At 40.8% G+C, this 22,693-nt stretch overlaps 1 protein-coding gene across 2 annotated transcripts in view; it reads right to left on the reverse strand.

Moving 5' to 3' along the window:
* Positions 1-1,137: 1,137 nt before the first annotated feature.
* The window catches only part of arhgef4 (Rho guanine nucleotide exchange factor (GEF) 4), a 139,152-nt gene continuing 117,596 nt past the window's right edge, over positions 1,138-22,693 (reverse strand). For both annotated transcript variants that reach the window (XM_042399142.1, XM_042399143.1), the window contains 10 exons: positions 21,900-22,051; positions 10,044-10,223; positions 9,410-9,610; positions 8,058-8,237; positions 7,635-7,867; positions 6,447-6,576; positions 6,183-6,314; positions 4,783-5,026; positions 3,919-3,996; positions 1,138-1,319 (listed from right to left, as the gene is read on the reverse strand). In XM_042399142.1, coding sequence (XP_042255076.1) covers positions 1,162-1,319; positions 3,919-3,996; positions 4,783-5,026; positions 6,183-6,314; positions 6,447-6,576; positions 7,635-7,867; positions 8,058-8,237; positions 9,410-9,610; positions 10,044-10,223; positions 21,900-22,051 — 1,688 coding nt within the window. In that variant the 3' untranslated portion in view covers positions 1,138-1,161. The remainder of the gene's footprint in view (positions 1,320-3,918; positions 3,997-4,782; positions 5,027-6,182; positions 6,315-6,446; positions 6,577-7,634; positions 7,868-8,057; positions 8,238-9,409; positions 9,611-10,043; positions 10,224-21,899; positions 22,052-22,693) is intronic.

Here is a 22,693-nt window from a genome sequence, read left to right on the forward strand (position 1 = left end):
GTGTGTGTGTGTGTGTGTGTGTGTGTGTGTGTGTGTGTGTGTGTGTGTGTGTGTGTGTGTGTGTGTGTTCATGATGTTGTCAGCCTGGTAGCACAATGAAACCTCAGTTCCTGAATCTGGTTAAATATAGCAGGGTTCTTCAGAGATAAAAAAATAGTCTTCACAGTATTTTTTCATCACATCCATGCATGTCATTGTAAGTCATCCATGACACACTTCAAATGGCACTTCAAAAAAAAAAAAAAAAAAAAAAAAAGAAAAAGGAAAAGAACAAGTTGTTTACTTTCATTGACATGGTAGGTATAAGCAGGAGTCGAGGATCAGACTCGAGGAATGTGTGTTGCCGGAGTGCGTGGGTTGCTGCTGTTTGTTTGGAAGAATAAAGATCCTAATCTGCAATGAGTTGAATCTTCTTTGGGCTGCATTTGATGTCTTTTTATCAAGTGTTTGCACAATACCACAAATGCACCAGAGATATACAGAGAACCAAATCCTGGCGGATGGAGATCACAAAACACTTAAAACCCAGCTGAAATGATCCTAAAATGATTCATCTGCACAGAGAAAAGCACAAGAAACTTAACCCCCCACCACACCCTCCCCTCCCCTCCCCGAATTTTCCCTTTTTTTCATAAGCAGACACAGAACAAACAAATATAAAAACAAATCATCTGGCACTGTGAACAGTTGGCATCTGTCAAATCATAAAACAACAGAACAGTGGAAATAAACGACACGGTCTTGTCGACAGGCAACGTCTTTCACAGAGGCAGCACAGTCAGGAGTCCCACGGTCACTTGCAGCAGTACAGTAGTAGTATTAGTACCAGTCGGCGCTTGATTGAAGGTGTAGTAGTAGTAAGTTAAGCTAGAGTCCACTCTCTCTGTTTGACTCAGTGTCTCCAGGAGACCATTCTCAAGTCTGATTGTTAACCAACCTATAAAGTGCTTTCAAAAAATAACCTCCTCCTCATCATAATCATCCTCATCTATACAATAAATCAGTATATCAATTAATGTTACAAGTAGGAAAGAAAAGAGAGGAAGAATTAAAAAGGGTCTATTCAGGCACGAGCAGAGAGCTCTTCTCTTCCGCCTCCTCTGTTCCTTCTCTCCACAGCTTTTCTCTTCCCTTCTGTTTTTTTTTTTTGTGTGTGTTTTTTTACTTCTTGAAGGGTGTCAGTCTGCCGATGTTGTGCCAGAAGGTGGAGGTTTTGCGCTTAGGCTCAGCCAGCATGAAGACCTGCTGCTGGGGCAAAGCAGTGGGGAGGGAGGGGTGTTTCTGTCGCAGGAGGAAGTCATAGTAGGGTCTGGTCACCGCTGATGAAGAGGAGATAAACAGAGAATATTATTACTAATAACATTCTTATGAGACTTCAGGCACAGCTGCATTCATGATAGTTTTCAGGTGTGTATTTATTAACAGTCTCTGAGAAGGAAATTGGTTGTAAAAGGCCGACTTACCACTCTGCTGCTCTCACTTCCTCTTTTTAACACAAAATACTGTTTTCATTGAGTAATTATTTCCAACTGCTTCTATTTTGCTGGGGGGAAGTTTGGGTTTTTTTGCACAATTGAGCTACAATGAAATGCAACTATTTCTGCTGATGTGGGAGGGAGGGTTGCTTTCTTTTAGCTGCTGGAATGCTTTTAATGTGAAACAGGAAAGATGAAGTTTTGAGCTTCACTGACATAAACCAACAACAACAAAAAACTACAGCAAAGTAGAATTCACTGGAATTAATTATCGAATGAAAACAGTATTTGTGTTCAAAAGAGAATGTGAGAGCAGCAGATTGGTGAGTATGACTCATGATACTCTGCTGCACTGAAGGAATTAGTGCAGTGGAAATAATTTATCAAGAATTTATCAAGACAACAAATAAATAAGTAATAACATTACGAGTACTAAAAGCAGTGTGCATATAGTACATTAAGAGCCTTTTAACACCTGAAAGTCTGAACCAATGTTCATGTTTTTGTTACATTGTATACATTCGCACTAAAGAACTTTACATGAAATACCTACATCCTGTTATCATCACCTATGTGGGCTGCTTCTCCCTATACTTGACATTGATTGGTTTGTAGACGGGCGTTCGTCTGATGTAGACATCGTCAATTCGGTGGGTAGCCCTCTATCACAGTTTGAATTAATCATTTTGTTGCCACTATAATAATATTATTATGGCATTACTTCATCTTCACGTGTCCTCTCATATCCTCTCTCTCTCATCTTCCCCAAAAATACCATGGCATTTTTATGAGTTTTTTCTAGCTGACTTTTAATAACTTCATCGGACCGTATTTCCATTAAAAACTTGGTCTTCTCCTCTCCCCATATGCTACTGCGGCTTATTTTTCCTTTTTCCCGGTTCTGACGATAGCCTGTGGGAACTTCCTGTGATTGGTCCGAACCATCCAAAAAATATTTTCACACTAGAAATGAACTGAACCATGGTTCAGTTTGATCCGGACCGAAACCACCTCCTTTCGTCAGACCAAGTTTTGGCTGTTTGGTCCGGACCGTGGTCTGGTGGAGGTTTCACACCTGTATTTTTGGTTCAGATCAAACTGAAAAGTCTGAAAGTCCAGACCGAATGAGGTAGTTGTGAAAGGGCCCTAAAATAGAATCACACCAGAAAACAAGGATGCTTCTTACAAAAGAATAGTAAAAAAACCCAAAACCAAACAAACAAAATGTATCACATAAAATATTTTTTTTTCCTTTCAATTTTTAAATCCAATTACTTCTGCTCTGCAGTTTTATGTCTTCTTATCTTAGCTTCTATCAGTGAAACGTAACACTTCCTGCAGATGTCTGACGTTAAAACCAGAAAAGGGGAGGATTATTTCTCTTGAGCTGCTGAAATTCTTCAGTCTGATAATCGCACTGAATTGCCATTTTGTTTTCACTTCATTATTCTGTCTGACACTGTGTTGTTGGCCCGTTTCTGTTTAGTCCTGCATCTGTACTGCCTCTGTTGTTTTCAGTCAGCACAAGAACTGCTGGGAAAAACTGAATGCCAACTGAATTCATATGAGTTCAGAAAAGTTATTATTTCTACAAACTGACATACAACAACCTGTATAGCTGCATTAGTTTTATCCTGGCACAGGAAGATGATGCCCCCATACAAAAACTACACCACATCATCATCATCATTTCATTTCATTTTAGATCAGCTTCTCTGAGTTTCTCTTTTTAACAGAAATACTCTTTTGACTCACTGCTTATTTCCAATCGCTTCTCCTTTGCAGTGTTTTCTATCACTTTTAAGCTACTGTCAGTGAAACTCAACACTTCCTGCAGATGCCTCATATTGAAAGTCTACTGGGAAAGAGGAGCATGATTTCCTTTCAGCTGCCGGAGTGCTTTTAATCGTAAATATCAGTGGAAGGAGTGTTGACAGTGATGGAAAAAACAGCAAAGTAGAAGCAGTTAGAACTAGAGAGTGAGTGTCATAAAAAAATGATATTTCATTTTAAAGATGATCTCTTCCTTGCTGAGAGTGTGTAGGAAGCTTCATAAATAACTCTGCTGTCCTGCTCTAAAGGAGGAGGAGTATTTTTAGTCATAGTAGATCCTTTCCTGTGATTCCTAGATGCTTGTAGAATACAGGTCCTGGCGACATACAAATTCAATAAAAAGTGCTGCTGTATGCATTATAGATCAGTGCTCATGCATCATACATAGTTGGGTGGTCCAGGCAGAAAAGGAGGACATCTTAAATCTGGTATAACACTGAGACTTTAGATGATCTGAGGGTTATTTTATTCCCTGACATGGGAAAATAAAACATATGATACAATACAATAAAGAGGAAGACTCAGGTACAGGTGTTTAATGCTTCATCTGCAACTACTCAAGTCTGTGCAATCCAATGATTTGCCACTCTCTGAATTCTTGGGTGCATACCTTTGGGTTTCCCAGCTGGATGGCTTTTACAGGCATTCAGCATGGCCTGTTTCTTCTGGACCTCTGTGAGTGAGAAGCCTGAGAAGCAAAAAAGAAATATTTTTTTCTTAAACATGGAATCAGTTAGAAATCTGTCATCTGTGGTGATATTTGTCTGAGGGAATTAATTCAAAAACAAGGTTAACATATGATATGAATGATAAATAATAATTTATCATTGTCCTGGTGGTAATATGACATTGTGGCCTTTAGTTTCACAGCAGTAAATTGGCAGTAACAGAGGATAATGCTGTGGTTTTGTGTGCTCTCCAATCAGTGCTGGGTGTGTTAAACCTGATGTAGGTGTGTCATGAATATTCCACCTACTCTTCACAGTTATCTGCAGAGACTGTAGAAAGAACAAACCATATAATTTTAGGGACTGTTTAGCGCAAACTGCCACAGTCTGATAATACAGAACAACAGCACTCAGGACAGAAGCCTGGCCATGTGTAATGAAGGGAGATGAGGTGGAATCACTGATTTTCTGCTTGTCTATTCTTTGGATCAGCATCATAGAAATCCACTGCTGGCAGTCCTACATTTCCTACCACACCGCCAAGTAAGCATGTTTAAGTATTAATGCAGATGTAGTCGAGGGAGTAGAAAAGAGGGTGGAGATCTCATAGTAGTTTATAGAACCAGCTTGGTGGTTTTAAGGGGGGGGGGGGGGGGGGGGGCAACTTCAGCTGTAGTATCTTGAAGATCACAGGCTCCAGAAATGTGTGCTGTGACATGCATGTGGGCTTTCACGGTGTTTTTTCACCACTTAACCAAAAAGGGCAAACTATCAAAGCAGTCTTTTTCTGCATAAAGTATTCTGACCTGTCTCGCGGTCATGCTGGACCTGCCTCCTCTCGTCAGCGAAGGCTCTGAGCCAGCGCTGTTTCTGCTCAGGCTTCTTGGCACACAGGAGGTGGACCTCGTCACCGGCTAGTGACCGCAGCTTCAGGGTGTTTTTCACGCTGATGTTGAACTCCTTCTCTTTGCCATCCTCCACATCTATCACCTCCATGTGGTCCATGTCCATCCGACCCTTGTAGTACAGCATGTCCCGACGCAGCAGGTCCTGTAACGATGAAGGTGGTGGACACCCATATTAAACACCTGACTGCTTTCAGGTGCTGCAACAATCAACATCGACTGATTGACAGACAATTGATCATGTTAATAATAAGTTATCATATGATAAAATATAAAGTTTGGGATCGTAGACTGGATTACTGACCAGGAACCTGTTTCCCTTGAATGATAAAGTGTTTCCAAAGTTTTGATTGGTACTGTAAAGAGGCTAAGATCATCTCACCCTTACTGTGTGGCAGTTAGTTTGTTGAAATTTGATTGTTTTCTTCCTGAGTTTTACATCAGGTTTTCTTTCAGTTATTTGTTTTCCCTCAATAGATTTATGCGTCACCACAAGCTATGACTGATTGCTTACTAATACACAGTGCACAAAGATTTGAAGACATGGAGGGGTCTTTGGGTTCATTGTTGCTAGTGTGTTAATTCAGCCCTGGCCATTGTGGCTGCTAGTTAAACTAAGACATATTGAAAAAGTACAGGAGTCCAGGCATGTGTTTATTGGGATACCCAAGCAGATATATAGTACCAGTCACAAGCTTGGACACACTTTCTCATTCATTTGAATGGAAGTGTGTCCAAACCTTTGACTGGTACTGTAAAATGAATGTGTTTCATCTGTTTCAGTTCTGAGGTCATGCTGAGGTTTGTTTCATGTCCGCCCAGGTAGCCTAACAAAAGGAAGCTTTGAGCTACATGCTGTTATACAAAAAAGTAATTTTAGTTCACCACTATGGGCTCTCGTAACTTGTATTCTGTCATTATTTTCACCTTTTTTTTGCATAAATGTGGGCACGAATAAAGTCTACAGTGATACAAATTTGCGCCTTGCTGCTGTTGGGTGTTCATGTAACTGTGGTTGATTAGCAGTAAATGCTCTGTCTCTCTCCCAACATGGCCACCTTTGTTCATATCTCACAAATGACCTTGTGGCCCCCTCAAAAAGTATTTTGCACACACCTTGAGGGCCCCACCCATCAACTGAGAAATACTACCTTAAACAAGCCTGGGAGGAGTCCAACTGTCTTATTTAAATTAATCAAATATCCACAGTTAAATACTTCAGGGTCTTCCTCCATTGGAGGATGGAGGAAGAGGGCTTCTCCCATCCAGTTATCAGTAAATTGTGTAAAATGCTGAGGCACCTTTTTGCAGTACACCATCTGATGGTCAAAGAGGAAAAACATTCTCTGTTGACTCTTGGCCTGAGGCTGGGACAGTTTGGTCAACTCCCCCGAGAAGATGAGATCAGAGCTCCTGCTGAGCACGTCTTCACCCTGCACACACACACACACACACACACACACACACACACACACCGCTGTTACTTGTTATTCAACCCTGTTGCTCTTGCACTGGATGTTACAAACTGAGAAACCGTTTTAGGATAAATATGCCTGGTGCCACACCTCCCAGTCCTCTATGGAGCTCTGCCATTGGGCGATCTTGTCGATGTTCTCAAGGCGCCGTTTCCTCTCATTGATGAGCCTGGCCACATTCTTCATGGCATTTAAGGCAGCCTCCACATCTTTGTAGTCCCTAAAGGTCAGACAGAGGTATGCAGTTGGTCTAAAGCTGACATTTGAAAGACATTTTGACTTACTATACCTACTTGACTGGCAGGAGAAATTCATTGCTACTAATAACTGAACTAAAGCTAAATGGAATATAGGCATCACTGGTTTTATTATTTATACCTGTTATTTTCTCTGTGTCTTCTGTGAAAAATGCCTATAAAAGTACATTCAACAATCCAACAAACACTTTCACTGTAGTAACACACTGTAATGAAAGCAGCCTAATAATCTAAACTTCACTTCAACACCAAAATCCATGATACTAATCCTTTATGCTACAATATAAATATGTATATATTATGACTATAATAAGGTTATATTTTGTACCCAAGTTAAAAAAAAACACCACTGAAGAAGATTTAAATTGCTTATATATTATGATAATGGAAGCATCAGGAAGCACAGGAGAGGTTGACCTCACCCTTAAAAACAGAATTTGAACCAACATAAGATTTTTTGTGATACCATAAGATAATTTATTAATGAAGAGCATATTGATGGAATTTCCCAAATCAAACATAATAAAAGTAGAAAAGTGTTTCCAGATTTTGATTTATTACTTCACTGGAGTACTCCTCCATGAGCCCAGGAATGTATTATTATATTATTATGTAATAACCAGCATTTGGCGAGTAGCTATGCTGGTTATTTTTATTATTATTATGACACATCATAGGTGCTAATTGTATGTTTATAGGCAGCAAAACTGTAAATACTTTGAAATATGTGGGCATATACAATGTTTTATATTCGAATATTGAATTATTGAATTCAAACATATCCTCTGAAGTTATATATTCATATTTAGACAAGGTCTACATTACAAAAAATAAATCTTAACTCAAGGTGCACTTTCTTTCTAAAATCTAGAATTTTACACTCAACATTATTGATATCAACTGCATTCATCCATGCTGACCATGATACAGCTAGCTACCTCTAGAGAAAAGAATGAAAATGATCAGCACATGGGTACACCAACTCCCCCCTGCATGAACAGCTAGAAGAGTTTGCAGTCACCTGTGCTGTGGATTGGTGTATTTAAGCAGCTCAGCCAGCTGCAGTGGGTACTTGCAGATCTTCTGAACTGGGGTGAGCAGGAAGCCATCCAAAGAAATGTCAATCATCTTCTGGAGGAGTCGGCACGCCTCAAAGAAGAACACGTACTTGTTGACCTTCATGAGCTTGGAGAGCTGGACGCAGGCGTTGGGATGGTTGTTGCAATACTCAGAATAGATCTGGAAATCTGTTTGCTACATGTCACAACCAGACATACGAATTGTTATATGCAATTGTTTGGGTAGATTATTCAACCAAGAGTTAAATGTGTGCAATCACAACAATGTATGGTAACACTAACACCCCTGACATCTTCATAAAAAGCACTACTGTAAAATTCCTCCTGTGGATTCAACTTCTTCTGACTTTTAAGACTCTGCTTACATGTTCAAGGAAGCAGCAGCCGATCTCACTGAGGTGCGGCTGCTCCTTGTTGAACTTCTTCTCCAGGCCTTTTAGGAACTTCCTCTGGAACCGGTAGATATCTTCAATGTTGCCAAAGATGGTACGAAGCTGCTCCTCATTGAACATGTCCGTCCTCTTGCGGCACTGTTTGATGTAACCCTGAGAGAAATTCAGGCAGGGTCAGAACCTGCTGCACAAACACTGACTTCTAAGTTTTATTTAGTTTTCTGATTTTTGTAGACAATAGGCAAGAGCATGACAGAACATGACAAATATGCAAATTTTAATAACAATAACAGTACAATGACAGATATGGGGAGGAGACAATGTCCATTATTCTTCCTAAATGAAATCATATATGCTATATGTCCATTACTACAGCTTTCTTGTTGTTGATTGTGTATGTCTTTAAATGTTGCTACAATCTATTTTGAGCAGTGTCATTTTGTTGGCTACTAGCTCAATTGCCAGTAAGTCCATTTCGCATTCACTCTTTCAGTTATCCATATCATATTCCGGAACAGTCTTTGTCCAGTTAACTGCTAGAAATGCAGATGTAAGGCACTGTTTGTTTACTTTTGCTTTATATTCTTTTCAAGTTAACATGTAGCTGGACAAAGGAGAATCTGTCCAATTAACCTGAATGCCAGTAGATCTTTCCAGAATCTTTTGACATCAGGGCAAAGTCATATTGAGTGCATGAGTATGCCAACATCAGCCATGCCAGCACATTTCTCATACAGTCTGGTTCATTTTCTTTAATCTACATGGTGTTAGACAAGCTCCATGTACAGATTTGAGTTGCATTATACATCTTACATCTTACACTGAAACTGACTTCTGCATAAACTACCCAATAAGCTGTCCCCAACAAGATGTCCTTCTGGCAGGTCCATTATTTTATACATAACTTAAGGAGTTAGAGTTTACTTACCAAAGGAAGAAAGGAGGCTGTGTTTAAAACAATTAGTGTATTTATATTTAGTTAAAAACCTAAATTGGAAGAGATATAACTAGCCCTCTGTTAGTTATCTGGGATGTTTGGTAGACAGTATGTAGGGGGAGCATGGCAATGAAAAGAGACAGAGAACAACAGAACCAATGTTTTGAATTGTAAAGTTAATTTTTTTGATATTGGCATTTCTGTGTCTTACTAGTGTAAGTAGAACAGTGGTTTGAGACCTGTCAGCCAATCAGAAAAGAGTATTCTCTGTGGCCATGGTACAGGAGTGGGTTTAATAGAAGTAGTGCATAATAATAATAATAATGAGTACATTCTGTATTTTAGAGAGCAGTGAGTTGCAGTTTTATGTGTATCTTAACAACCAGACCTCGCAGATGTCTTTCAGGTGTTTGATGTAGTCTCTCTCTGTGCTCATAATCTCATTGATGACGTTGGTCCTCATCTGTTCCTTGCAGGGTAAACCAGGTCCCAAGAGCAAGCCTAGGCCTGTCCGGTCCTCCTCTCCAGCCTGCGGCTCCTCCAGGTGAGCTAGATACTCCTCCATGGGCTCATCCTGATTTACACGCAACTGACAAGGACACAAGTGTAACATTCATTGTCTGACACAGCTTCACTCCAACAATCAATCCTACACCTCTTATTAATTCTCTCCACAAAAATCTAATGTTAAAGGCAGTTCCTTTTTTGTAATAACCTCTGGCAAATAGCTGTGCCAGTGATTTATTAGGAGAAAAAAGCACAAACATTTTGAGAAGCTATATTCTGTCTAGGCTTTTTTCTTTTGTTCTTGAAAGGAAAAGTCAAATTTTAATGAACATCCACAAAAAAAAAAGCCAAATCCCTAATTTTGCAGATTACAAAAAGGTTCATAACAGGTTGGCTTCATGTTACTCAGTCTGCCAATACTCCACCAGCTGCAGCCATTAATCAAGCAGGGTAATTAAAAACTGTATGACTGTAGTGTGTGTGTGTTCCACTAGCCTGGGAAGAGTTTGTCTCACCCGTACAAAGCTGGCAGGGAACCAGCCCTCGCTGTCCATGATGCGACCCCACCACCACTCCTTGTTGGTGGCATCCACTACTTCGATGACATCACCGGCCTTAAAGCCCAGCTCTTGGTCATCCATGGTGACGTGGTCCCAAAGGGCCTCCGCGTACACCACACTGCCATCGCTGATCAGCTGCAGAGGAAGCACCACAGGAGGAAAAGAGGTCAGGCTTCAGTTCAGATTATTTCTAGTTTCAGCATGTGGAACGACTTTATACCAGATATATATATATATATATATATATATATATATATCTGGTATAAAGTCTGGCTTCATCTATCTCTTGATGGCTTTTTGTCATTCAGACAGAGGTTTCTTTAACATTCATGTTCTTTAGGGCTTTATTCAGACATTTACAGAAAGAGGCACAATGCTTGCGTGATGTGAGTGGGAGCTGAAAGTCTTAATTAATTACCATAGTTAGCGTGAGGGATGCTCTCCATCGCCCCTCACAGTGAATCCACTGACACATTTTCACATCACTTTCATCATTTAAAGGTGGGTGTGTAGGATTTAGTGGAATCTAGCAGTGAGGTTGTAGATTGCAACCCCCCCTTTTGCATGAAAAAAGTGACATGGGAACTTGGACAGTTGGACAACATGGGAAAGGAAAGAAATCAAAAAAATATATCTGAATGGTGTGTTCAAATACATTCTGTATATAAGAAACACTGTTCCATTACTGATGGCTAGCTAATTGGGAAGTTGGCTAAGTGCAACTTGAAGCTGAACATGCTTTTGAAATAAAATTTGCATATATTTAATATCTGCCTGGAGAAAGCTGAAGACTTTGTACCACCTGGAAGATTGAGATGAACCTTCATATATTATATTAAAGGGTGATATCAACATCATACACATACAGTACTACACAGCCCAGTAATTCTATCACAGCCACAAACATGTAATGCAATGTGTGAAAGAAATAAGGGAGCCACTCAAAGTTGGAAAAACGAATGCAATAATCATGCAAGTACTCAGAAAAAACAAACAAAGAATAAAACGTTGGTTTGGATGGTGGCATGCTCTGACACAGCAGCTTTGTCTGTCTATTATAGCTTTTACAGTTATTTATTTTACTTTTTAATAAATCTGTCTTCTTTTTTCTTCTTCAGTTTTTCTTTTTAGCAAGTTGCACCATCTTGGAACAAAACTACTGTTTTGTGTGAAAGTATATTGACAATAAAGTTGATTTGAATTGAACTGAATTGGAGTAAGCAAAAAATTAGAACATAAGAGAAACATTTTTGTAGTTGTGACATTTTTTAAAAATTTAGTGTTACAACAAAGTTACCAAATTGCAATTAATCAGTGCACATGTCATATGTCCTCTTGGTACAAAGTATTAGTATTCATATTTAGTATTAATATTAGTAAGATTAGTCAGCATACCGTCAGTGCAGTGCCTTGGAATATAGTATTAACTTGTGTTAGTACCAAACCTGGTTTTGGGACAGTGAAGGTCCATTTAATGTCATGAGGTTAAAGGGAAGCCCTCAATTCAGCACACACATGCTAGCAGCATACTACTGTTCACTGAAACTTTATTATTTAGTTTAACAAGCAGGTTAACAAGCAGGCAGTGGTGAGCAGACACTGATTGCTGTTGAAGTCTGAGTGCAGCATGAGAAATCAATGCGCGGTAGACGAAGACTAAGTAGACTAAGATGGAGACAGAGATAATGTAGCAGGAAGAGGAAGTGGGAGAGACAGAGGAAGAGGAGGCAGAAACAGAGTAAGACCTGGAGGAGATGGAACCAGTGTTATTGATGTAGACAATGCAGTGGTCATATTTCACACTGCCTCATACACACCGCTAGTTGCACTGCGTCAACATGGCCCCAGCCCCCTCAGAGACCATCCATTATACTGTTCAGCCTCTCATTCCTGCAGAGGCAACACTAATCCTGCTGGACCATCAGCCCAGCATCCCTCTGCTCTGCAGGATCTGTTCCTGGAGCTGGATGCCTTTCACAACACCTTACCAGTGTTGTTAAAGACATACAGTCATTTTATTTCTCTCTCTGTGATCTGGTTCTCAGCTCCACTGATCCATCATGGCGATGAGGAAAACAGACGATGTGGCTGTTGCTAAGCAACACACCCACACATCGTGCTTCTCTGCTGTCTTTCTCTCCAGATTGCTCTGTGACTACATGACGCCACAATATCCCGTTATTAAATGTTACGATAGTAAACAACTAAATACATCTTGATGTAAACAGGTCCAAAATCATGACATTGCTCATAGAGCTCGTCCTAAGAGTCACCATGGCAACAGCAATGGTAAATTATCACACACACACACACACACACACACACACACACACACACACACGCACACACACACACACAAGCAGCTGTGTCCCCATCACCTTTCCCCCTGATCCTGATGTGAACAGCTGAGTGGGACATAAACAGGTCTGGCCCTGAGGGGATTGTGCTCAAGAAAGCAGGGCTCATGAACTGGTTTAATTCATATCTTAGTAATGTAAAGTCAACTGATGTATTTAAATAATGTTCTCAAAATGCTCTTTATAGTAGAATAACTACGAGACAATGTATGACAAGTTGTCCCGTTATGAGACAATAATGCACACAACTGTACCGTAGGGGTGACGAGTGCCATTAACATGAAGAAGTAGAGTGGCGTTTCCTCTGCAGCCACTTACCAAAGGAAAAAAGAAAAGTGTGTACATTTTCTTTCACTTTAAAGCTGCTGTAAACATTTTATTAACACTAGAAACACAACCATGAGATATGATCAGCTCTCCAGGCTGACCTGGAGCACAGACAATTTTAAGAGACAACTGTCTTTTCTCTTGATTTTAATGTGACTGTTTCCTGTTTGACCAACAAGCAGAAAACTGCTGTTCTCCAGGAATACAATCTCAAGCAACATTAAGCACGTGTACCAGTATGACAGGCATTTGACTTTAACAGCCCTTATTTAGCTAAACTGTCACAACTGTTGCTATTGTTGCTATACTATAACTGCAGTGTATTCTTGGCAGTTTCATTTAGAACATCAGACAAACATCTGTGTGAGAGGTGTGCCATTATACTGTATGTTACAAGAAAATAAAGGAGGACACCAGGCAGTCAATCAGGGTTAAGAATTATCAGTGGCCATAAGTTCAGCATAACATACATTTCCACAGCACTCATTTCATCAGTACAACAAAGTCATGTTATACTCACCACTCACTCTCTCTCCTCAAACAGAAATACTGTTTTCATTTGCTTATTATTTCCAAGTGCTTCTATTTGCTGTTTTATGGAATGCTGTTAATCTACTGTCTGAAATCTAACACCTGGAAATGCTTCATATTAAAAAGCCTACCAGGAAAGGGAAGGAAGAATCAAGGAAACAGGTAAACATGAAGGAAGCGTTGAGTTTGCATCAACAGCAAATTAAACGCCACCCAATCAGAAAACAAGGAGGCTTATTACAAAAGAATGATCAAATATGCTAAACAGAGGAAATTATAATAAATGTCTCTGATATAAATCTGCTTCAAATAAGTTCAAATGAAGGTAAATAAAGGTTCTGCCCACAAATAATATCTCTACATGTAAACTTTGAAAAGAACAATTAGTGGTTTATTGATATTCATAAAATGATATTCATCAATATTCATTTATCAATAATTTCCCCGATAATATCTCCCATTATGAGCATAATTGATGCATCTGTTATTAAAAAAATGTATTTGTGTTGATGTTATTTATGCTCAAAAATGACACAAAAAAACAAAGTGTCTATTTTGACACACAAACACACAATATGTAATTTCTGCCACTAGGGGTCTCTCAATCAAAACAGTAACAAAAGACGGAGTGTGATGATGTGTGAGTTAGCGTGGGATCATGGGAGTTGTTGTCTTCATTGTTAAACAACCAGCCTCTCCGGGTTAGGATAGCTTCAGTGTTCATCATTGAGGATGTTTTTACCGAAAGCCGAATTATCTGCAGAGGTCTTCTCCTCTCCAGAAGAAAGAGATCTGGTGATTAAAACAGGTAAAAACACTGAATAAAGCAGTTTCACGTAAAAAAAATCTGTATTTCTCGGATGCTGTCTGGTGGACACAGGATGTCCAGTAGGGGCTGTAAGCTGAGCTGATGCTAATGTTTGCTCAGCTTGTTTCTCTGAAAACTTAAGATACAGACGTTCAGCAGGTCTTTACCAGGAGCTGAATTATCCGCAGAGGTCTCCTCCACTCCAAAACATACATACATGGAAATTAAAACTGGTAAAACAGCTGAATAAAGCAGTTTCACATGAAAAAGCGGTGTTTCTCTGACACTGTTCAGCAGACACAGGGGCTGTTAGCCAAGCTGTTACTAATGTTTGCTCTGCTTGTTTCTCTGATAACTTAAGACACAGACATTCAACATGTTTTTTATCCGCAGCCGAATTATCCACAGAGGTCTCCTCCTCTCCAAAACAAATGTACATGGGGATTAACACCATAAAAACACTAAATAAAGCAGTTTCACTTAAAAAATCTGTGTTTCTCCGATGCTGTTTGGCAGAAAGAGGACGTCCGGGAAGGGCTGTTAGCCGAGCTGATGCTAACGTTTGCTCAGCTTGTTTCTCTGATAACTTAAGATCTAAACATCTGATGACTAAAATCCTTAATCTGGTTAAAAGATACAGTTAAAAATAACCGAGATCTAAAAAGTTTAACATAAAAATGTGGCTTACAACTGAATAAAAGTCAATTTATGGCAGGCAACCACAACGGTGATCTATTATCTTATATGTGTATACTCTTTGGTAGACGCCATTGTGGCGAACAACAATAACGCCAATGCATGCACCTTGCGCGTGTATACTCTTTGGTAGACGGGGTATGACACCATTGACAGATGACCAAATGAAATGGACTGTTACCTTGATTAAAATTACAGATTTCTCTGGGTTTGAAAATAGTTGGAAACATTTGTTTTAATGTAAGTCCACAACTCAGCAAAGTATATAACATAGGTCTAGTTGTTCTTAGACATTTTAATGCAGAATAGTTACATATGATAGCTTTCAGATAATCCCATCTATCTATCTGTTAGAAGAACCAGGCTGGAGATAGATGTGTACGGGAGAGGACTGGAGTAGATCCATTCAGTCAAAGTCATCTCGTTTATTTCCACATGGAGGTTACTGTGACAGTAAACTGTCTTGCCTTTAGCTCTAGTCTCTCATTTCAAATTCTGTATCCTGAGATATCACCTCTGTTTACCTGAACAAAGTGCTATACTGCAAACTAGTTTAGCAACAGCAGCTAATGTTAAAGTGCAACAACACTAGCTTCTATTACTGTAGTGATGACAACAAGACAGCAATGGTTAGCTGAGCTGGTACTGGTTGGCAAAGTTATTATATTAACTTATATTACATGATATATTACATTAAATTATTATCATGATTATTACACAAGTCAATGAGGAAATGAGCAGGTCAGATCAGCACACAAATCCATCATGTCTATTCAGTTCTGTTGAAACTGTTCAGACCACATTCAGCTAGTTACCTAAGAGCTGAGGAGCTGTAAGAGGGTCGCCACAGAGTGTGTTACATCACCTGAAAGCTCTCTTTATACTAGTGTGGATTTTAAAGGGTCAGTTCGTCCAAATTATGTTTTCATATTCTCACTTTACTCATGTGGTATCTATCCATGCAGATACTGGAGTTTTGGTTTTATATGTCGAGGTTTTGGGATATCTGTCTGTGAGATTTCCACCTTCAACCCAATACACAGTAAGAGAATGGAATTTGGTTTGTTACCTAAAGTAGTGGCCCCAACCTTTGTTGCTTACTTGCATTGAGTTGTTATCAGTCTAATAAAATTCAATACATTTTCCAATTTTTCCTAATTGTTTCATTTCAATACATTTCAGAGGCCTATAAGACTATACACTACTGTACTACACATTAAGAAGAAAAGGAAGGATTAGAGAAAACTTGAGAAACTAAATGTTATTTTGTAGCAGAATTTTATTTTTACTTGTTTGCTACACCATTAATAACCTCACAACCACTTAGATTCATCTTGTGATTCCTTGGCGGGTTAGGGACCACCTGCTTAAAGCTGCACTCATGAATATTTCCATATTAACAATGGATGAAATGACATGGATGAGTGACACCTTTCACGTAACGTGAAAGGTGTCACTCATAGTGACAAACTCAGAAATTTTTCACAAACTCTGCAGTTCCCCTCAGCTCTACAGAGCCTTTGAGCCTTTTTCCTTTCATTGTTTTGGTTTTACGGCCCACAGCTTCAATGTTTGGTTCAGTTTCAGCAATCTCATCAGCATTGTTTCCAGCAGCAGCAGCAGCAGCAGCAGCAGCAGGCGGCAGCTGTTTTTAGTGAAAAGGCTCTGATAAAGCCACTGTACACTACCTGCCCAGCAGCAAACAGCAGACAGACACAGTAAGAGACTAGCTAGTGAACACAGTGGAGCATTAAGCTGCTAAAGAGACACATATTTTGGATCCTGTGCTCATATAGAGTTTACATGTTTTGATCCACACACATGTACACACATCAGCCCACCTCACACTAAATGATCTTGCCTCTCCTCCTGGTTGTACCTGTGTTCTGCTGCTGCCACGCTGGACACCCATCAATCCCAGCAGCCCCGCTCATCAACAGGGCAGTCCTCCTCTGCTCCGGGTCTCTCTTTGTTTCAGTTTTCAAGTCTTTTCCTCCACTAGAAACATGTGTTATGTGTGTGTGTGTGTGTGTGTGTGTGTGTGTGTGTGTGTGTGTGTGTGTGTGTGTGTGTGTGTTTGTGTGTGTTTGTGTGTGTGCGTGTGTGTTCTCTACTGGAAGGCCAGAAGGAACATGAGCACCACGTTGATGATGATGAGCAGCATCATGATGAGGAACACCACAACCTTCTGTGTCTCTGGGGGGAGGTTGCAGCGCAGCATGGTGTTGAGGAGTCCCATCCTCTGCCTGCTCCACCTCCCCGAGCCACTGCCACGAGCCATCAGTCCCCTGGCCTCCTCCTCTTCCTCCTCCTCAGCGCCGCCGCCCCTCCCCCGTCTCCTTTCCCTCAACGCGGAGCCTCCACACCAAACCACGTCCCCTCGTCCTCCTCCTCGAGTATCTCCGTCGCTGTTCTCTAGCACTCCTCTCCTCCTCCGCTCGGCTCCGGCGGTCGCCTCCTCTGCTTCTCCTGCCACTTTGCCGATGCCCAGCGGTGCCCCGGCCTGCCCGTGGAGGCTGGGTGCCTATTTGTGTCAGTGTATGTGTATGTGTGTGTGTGTGTGTGTGTGTGTGAATCTGCGCGTTGTGAAGCTATTTGTGTGTTACGTGCTGTGCATCCCCCCTCCTCCTTCACTCCCTTTCTCCTCTTTGAGAAACAGGCACCTCCCCTCTCTCTTTCTTCTATCTGTCTTCCACCACGTTTAGTCTTTCTTCCCCCTTTCGTTCCTCTTGGCTCTCTCTCGGTCAGGATGTCAGGATGAAAGGCGGAGGACAGGATGCTGCGTCTCTCCTGTTCAGGCTCATGCCTCCCCGTCTTTTCCTCGTCTCTTCTTTTTATTCCTCTGTCCTCTTGTTTTCCGGCCCGCTCTTCTCTTGCTCTACCCTACATACGCTGAGTCGTTTCTACCTTGCATGCAAATCGGCCATTTGTTCTCCCTCTGGCTTGCTTTTCTGTCTTCGTGTCTGCCCACCTTTTCTCTCCGTTAAGAGCTCCTGCTAAAATGGTGCTCGGTGCTCTGCCTGGAGCTGTGCTGCCTCAGCCATCCATCTAACTACCAGGATCGCCCTCTTTTTTTCTTTTTTTTTTTCCCTTCCTTCCCTTCCTTTTTTGTGTGCCCACCCTTGTATAGCCAGCAGCCAATCAGGATGCAGAGTGTGTCAGCGTATCCTGGATACGAGAGTGGTTGAGGCAGGGCCATAGCAACCACTGAGGGGGAGAGGGGGGAGTGGGGGTGGGGTGCTGGAATGAAAGGCATGGGGAGGGGGGGCGGTGGAGACCATGCAGAATAATGGACCGATCCCAAGGGAAATGACTAGTGTGTGTGTGTGTGTGTGTGTGTGTGTGTGTGTGTGCACATGTGCAGGGGTGTAAGGTTGAGGTGGTTTCAGAAGGAGGCAGATAAAGCCATTTCCTCCATTCATATACATTCATATCCATCTCGCAAATAACACATTATGATGAAATTGGTTATTGTGCTTTCCATAATAATAGTAGTCACAAAACATTAAATATGACTTCATGTGTATCTGTCCAATTACGTTTGAACCCTAAACTTTGGGCACTATGTGTTAAAAAGGCTATATCTCCCACATAGTTGTATACACTGATCTCAAATTAAAGCGGAGACTTGTCACTTTAATGTAGTATCAATTACTTTATTTACAATGGAGTGTGCTGAAGCACAGAGCCTGAAGAGCAAAAAATGTGTAACTGTCCAAATACTTACTGTCTTGACTATATATTAATGTTTCCTCTATTTTTTCCTTAATGCCTCTCTATTACAGTGGATTATCAGTAGCATTTCCCATGATTATCATACCTGTGTTTCAACTAGCTTGTAGCAACTAACCTGGTGAAGTCAGTGAACCACTGTTTTCCCAGGTTCCACCTCTCCATGGACCTGACCTCAATATGCAGGTGGAATCACCACAACTAATCTACAACACACTCATTCATTTCCACATGAAGCCAAGACAGCATGGAGCTGACAGATGAAAACAGTTGAAAATGCCTATGATTTCCCAGAGCCCGAGGTAACATATTCAAACCACCAGTTTTGTTCTACCAACATCCAAAACTTAACAATATTCAGTGTTCAACAGACATTCAGGAAACAGATCGAAGAAGAAAATCCTCACAACCAACGATCCACACAGATCTCTTTATAAGCTGCTCACATTTCATCAAACCTTTGTGAGTCTCCTGTATGAGTCCAGACTACTGCTCTCTGTGCAGTAAGGACAGTCTGCCAGAACCACACAGCACCATTTGCTGACACACATTTTAACCCCTGCTGTCTCTACATAACAGGCAGTACCACACATCAGTCACCCACAGGATGGCGGCAAAGTGCTGACTCTGTCTGCCAAATACTCAAGAAGAAGAAGAAAACTGTGAGGGAGAGTGGGGCAGAGGGAGTGGAAGACAATAACTCTAAGGGCCCTATCTTATGCCTGGCGCAAAGCGGCGCCAAGTGCAGCGCAAGTGTCTTTGTTAGTTTCAGACTGACGCAGTTGTCATTTTCCCGTCCAGCGACCATGTTGTTTAAATAGCAAATGCACTTTCACCCATGGGTGTGTTGGTAAAAAAATGAGGTGTGGTCAGGCTCGTTGTTGGCACATTGCTATCTTGAGGCAGCAGAGAGTGATTGCGCTATTAACCAACAAATACCTGGTCTGAAGTCAATGGCACAGTGTTTCACTGTTATTTTGAGGGTGCATTATCATTATAGTAATATGCACCTACATAGGCAGGTGCACAACATACACTCTGCTTGTTACACACACAGGAGCGCAGCAGCGCACAAACATGCAATCAGCATATTTTAAAAAATACATGTCATCATGGTTAGGCATAATATACATGAGGGAAATACATAACAACCCTTTAAAACCATGCGCCTGGCGCATCAACCATTTTTCCTCCATTAAAATAGCAGAAGTGGATTTGGACACACCCTAAATGCACTTGCGCCATGTGCTTCAGACCATGCACTTTAGATCGTTAACATAGGGCCCTAAGTAATTGATTTCATGCCTGAAATCACTGACAGGTTGAAACTAGCATGAAGGTGTATGATTATTTAAAATCAGATGTTGCTGAAAATGAATCAAACCTGCTAAATCACAGTGACAGAAAGCTACATTTTATGTTTAAAATCACCAGATCAAGACTGGATGGGAAATACATGATTTCAGTTTGGTCTATTTGAATCTAAACTTGAAGTCTGGGCAAAATGGATCAATGTGAGTGAGCCAACTCTCCATCTATTGCTTACATTTATCAGACTTCAGATATGGTGGGTAGTGTTTTGTATGAAGGTCCTTAGTGAATATTGCCTTTATAGACCACATGATGGTGTTATAATTAAACCTCCATGAATGGAATTTGTGGCCATTTGGGGGCAGCACAATACACTGTAAACACAACACTGACATATTATCATCTTAATAATATTATCTAATTATTATCTTAAAGTTCTGACAAACAGCTTAGCTAAAAGTTGCCACATCCAGCAAACACAGAGCAACATTAGCTTTATATTATAGCAATACAACATTAGCAAACAGCTCCCTGCTGCTGATGGTAAAGAGGTTAATGAGAACACTGAGACTAAGCCAAAACAGTAAATGTGCTGTAAAACTGAAACAATAAGGTGAAACACAATAAAATGCTCCTTAGAACTGAATGGAACTCCAGAATTGGTGAAAATTCTCAGTTTTCCATTGTTAATGAGACAATATTCATTAGCACAGCTTTAAGCAGTTACATATTTAAATGAATAAACAGTTACCAAATTATTTGGTGATTGTAAACTGAAGGCGGGGCAAGTAGCCTGCAGTCACAGAGAGGGACCAGACGCATGAAATTGTTAAAATGGGGAAAATGATGCATAGTGTCTTTTCTTGAAGGCATTCATGGTGTTGCATTCGTTGTTGTGTGTTGCATGTAGAATGACAAAAGAGAACTTGAGAGAGAAGTTCAAACCCCACCGTCTTTCACAGCTGGCCAATCCCTGTGTGGAGGGATGTGGTTGTCGGATTGTCACTTCTGGAAAGTTACAATAATTGTCTGACACAGCTGCTGTAATGTCAGTAGACTGAACTGATATGGGAAAAACTTGCCACGCTTGTCAAGAAAGAGTAACACAGACATTTCTTGGCCCGAAGAGGTTGCTACAGTATACTGACATCTCAACTATATGGTTGACTGTTGGTCCCGCAGTGCAAATACACCTGTAGATACAGATAGTCAGTGAATTAAGATGCTTTACTGAGGTGCTGTAAGAGTGCATGTATCTTCTCTGTAAATCACATTGCACTGAGCTTGTGCCTCAGCATAATCCAGTGTAGGTATCCATGACAACCAAATAACCCAGCAACCTCAGAGCTTGTTGTTGCCACCCCTCTTAGCCAAAAGGCAATGAGAGCCATTTCCAGCGCTCTGCTGAGGCCGGGCTCTGTTTCACTTGCTACCACTGCATTTGGACTGCATATGCCCAATACAGTATTTCATAGTTAGGCTTCTTACTTTATGTCCTGTCACTTCAGTTCACCTTACCCTGTGACAGTAGTGGTTTAAGGACAAGCTGGTTCATATCTCATATAGAATTTTAACAGTCCTCATTAACAAAGCCCAACATCTGCAGACAGGCAGGTCATTGTTCCCCTACAGTTGGAGAGAGTTTTGAAGAATTTGTGGTATTTAGTCACAACAATGAATCAATTTATTTTGTTCCCTGGAGGGACTGAGTCCACCAGTTCTGCCCCTCTGTCTCAGTGGAGACTCCAAATTGTTTTTTAAGCTGCAGTAATTGTTTTGGAGGAGCATGTCTTTCTGTTGTCACAGCAACTTTGCCCAACAAGCAGCAAGATGTGCCTCTCTGTGGTAGACTTGATAAAGACACTTATGCCATCAGGATCATTTGAAAAATAATATAATCACACAATGCTACATATAGCTGTTTTAATCTTCAATTTAAACCAAATCCCTCAGGTTTGCAGGCCAATCACACTGTTTCTAACTATAACCCTGGTGAAACGCATTATTTGGTGGTGGGATGGGGAGATTGTAGACTTTAATATTGCCTACCTCATTGATAGCAAGTTGCTCTCCTCCACCTCCTCCTGGATGTCCAAAGCGGTGTCCAGAGCCACGGAACTCTTCATACAACAAATCCTCTTCACTGCCCAGCTCGTCCCCAGCCCCCGCCTTCTCCGACGCCCCGTCAGGAACAACCACCGCTGGACGAGACATGGAGGGAGGGGGAGAACATAGGAGAGACAAAGACAAAAAACAGTTTGATGGACTGACTCACATATGTGTTTAATTAAGCCTGGAACCTGGTGCTAAACGAGTTGATATATTGCATTCTCCATCTGAGCGAGTCACTAAATGAGTAAGCAGGTGGGGGATCAATGCTAGTCGGCATTGTCCTTATGATTACTATATATACTACACTGTTCACATACATAGGATTTAAATTGGACTATTTCCCAAAAATATCAGAAAAAGTACAAAGAGTTAGTACTTTTCCAATTAACATTATTCTTAAAGAGAAATTTACAACAAACTCTCATGCAATGACACAATAAAAGCCATAATAAATATCAATAGATGAATCAGTAATGAAAAGAAATGGTAGCAGTGTTCATAAACAGCAAACATAGCTGGGATCAGAGTGAACTTCCATCAAATCAGAGGAGGCATGATTTATAGCTAAAATAAAAAAAATTGGCTTTCACCTAAATAGGCCTCACCATGCTCAATAAAAGTGTGTCATTACTGTCACTCCCTGGCTGCCGGGACAATCAGCTCTGAGTGACAGTGACAGTACAGCTGAGCTTGGGGTGGGGGTAGACACCCGGTGGCTCTATGTTACTGTG

This window comes from Thunnus maccoyii, chromosome 21 (assembly GCF_910596095.1).
Source record: "Thunnus maccoyii chromosome 21, fThuMac1.1, whole genome shotgun sequence".
Lineage (NCBI taxonomy): Eukaryota > Metazoa > Chordata > Actinopteri > Scombriformes > Scombridae > Thunnus > Thunnus maccoyii.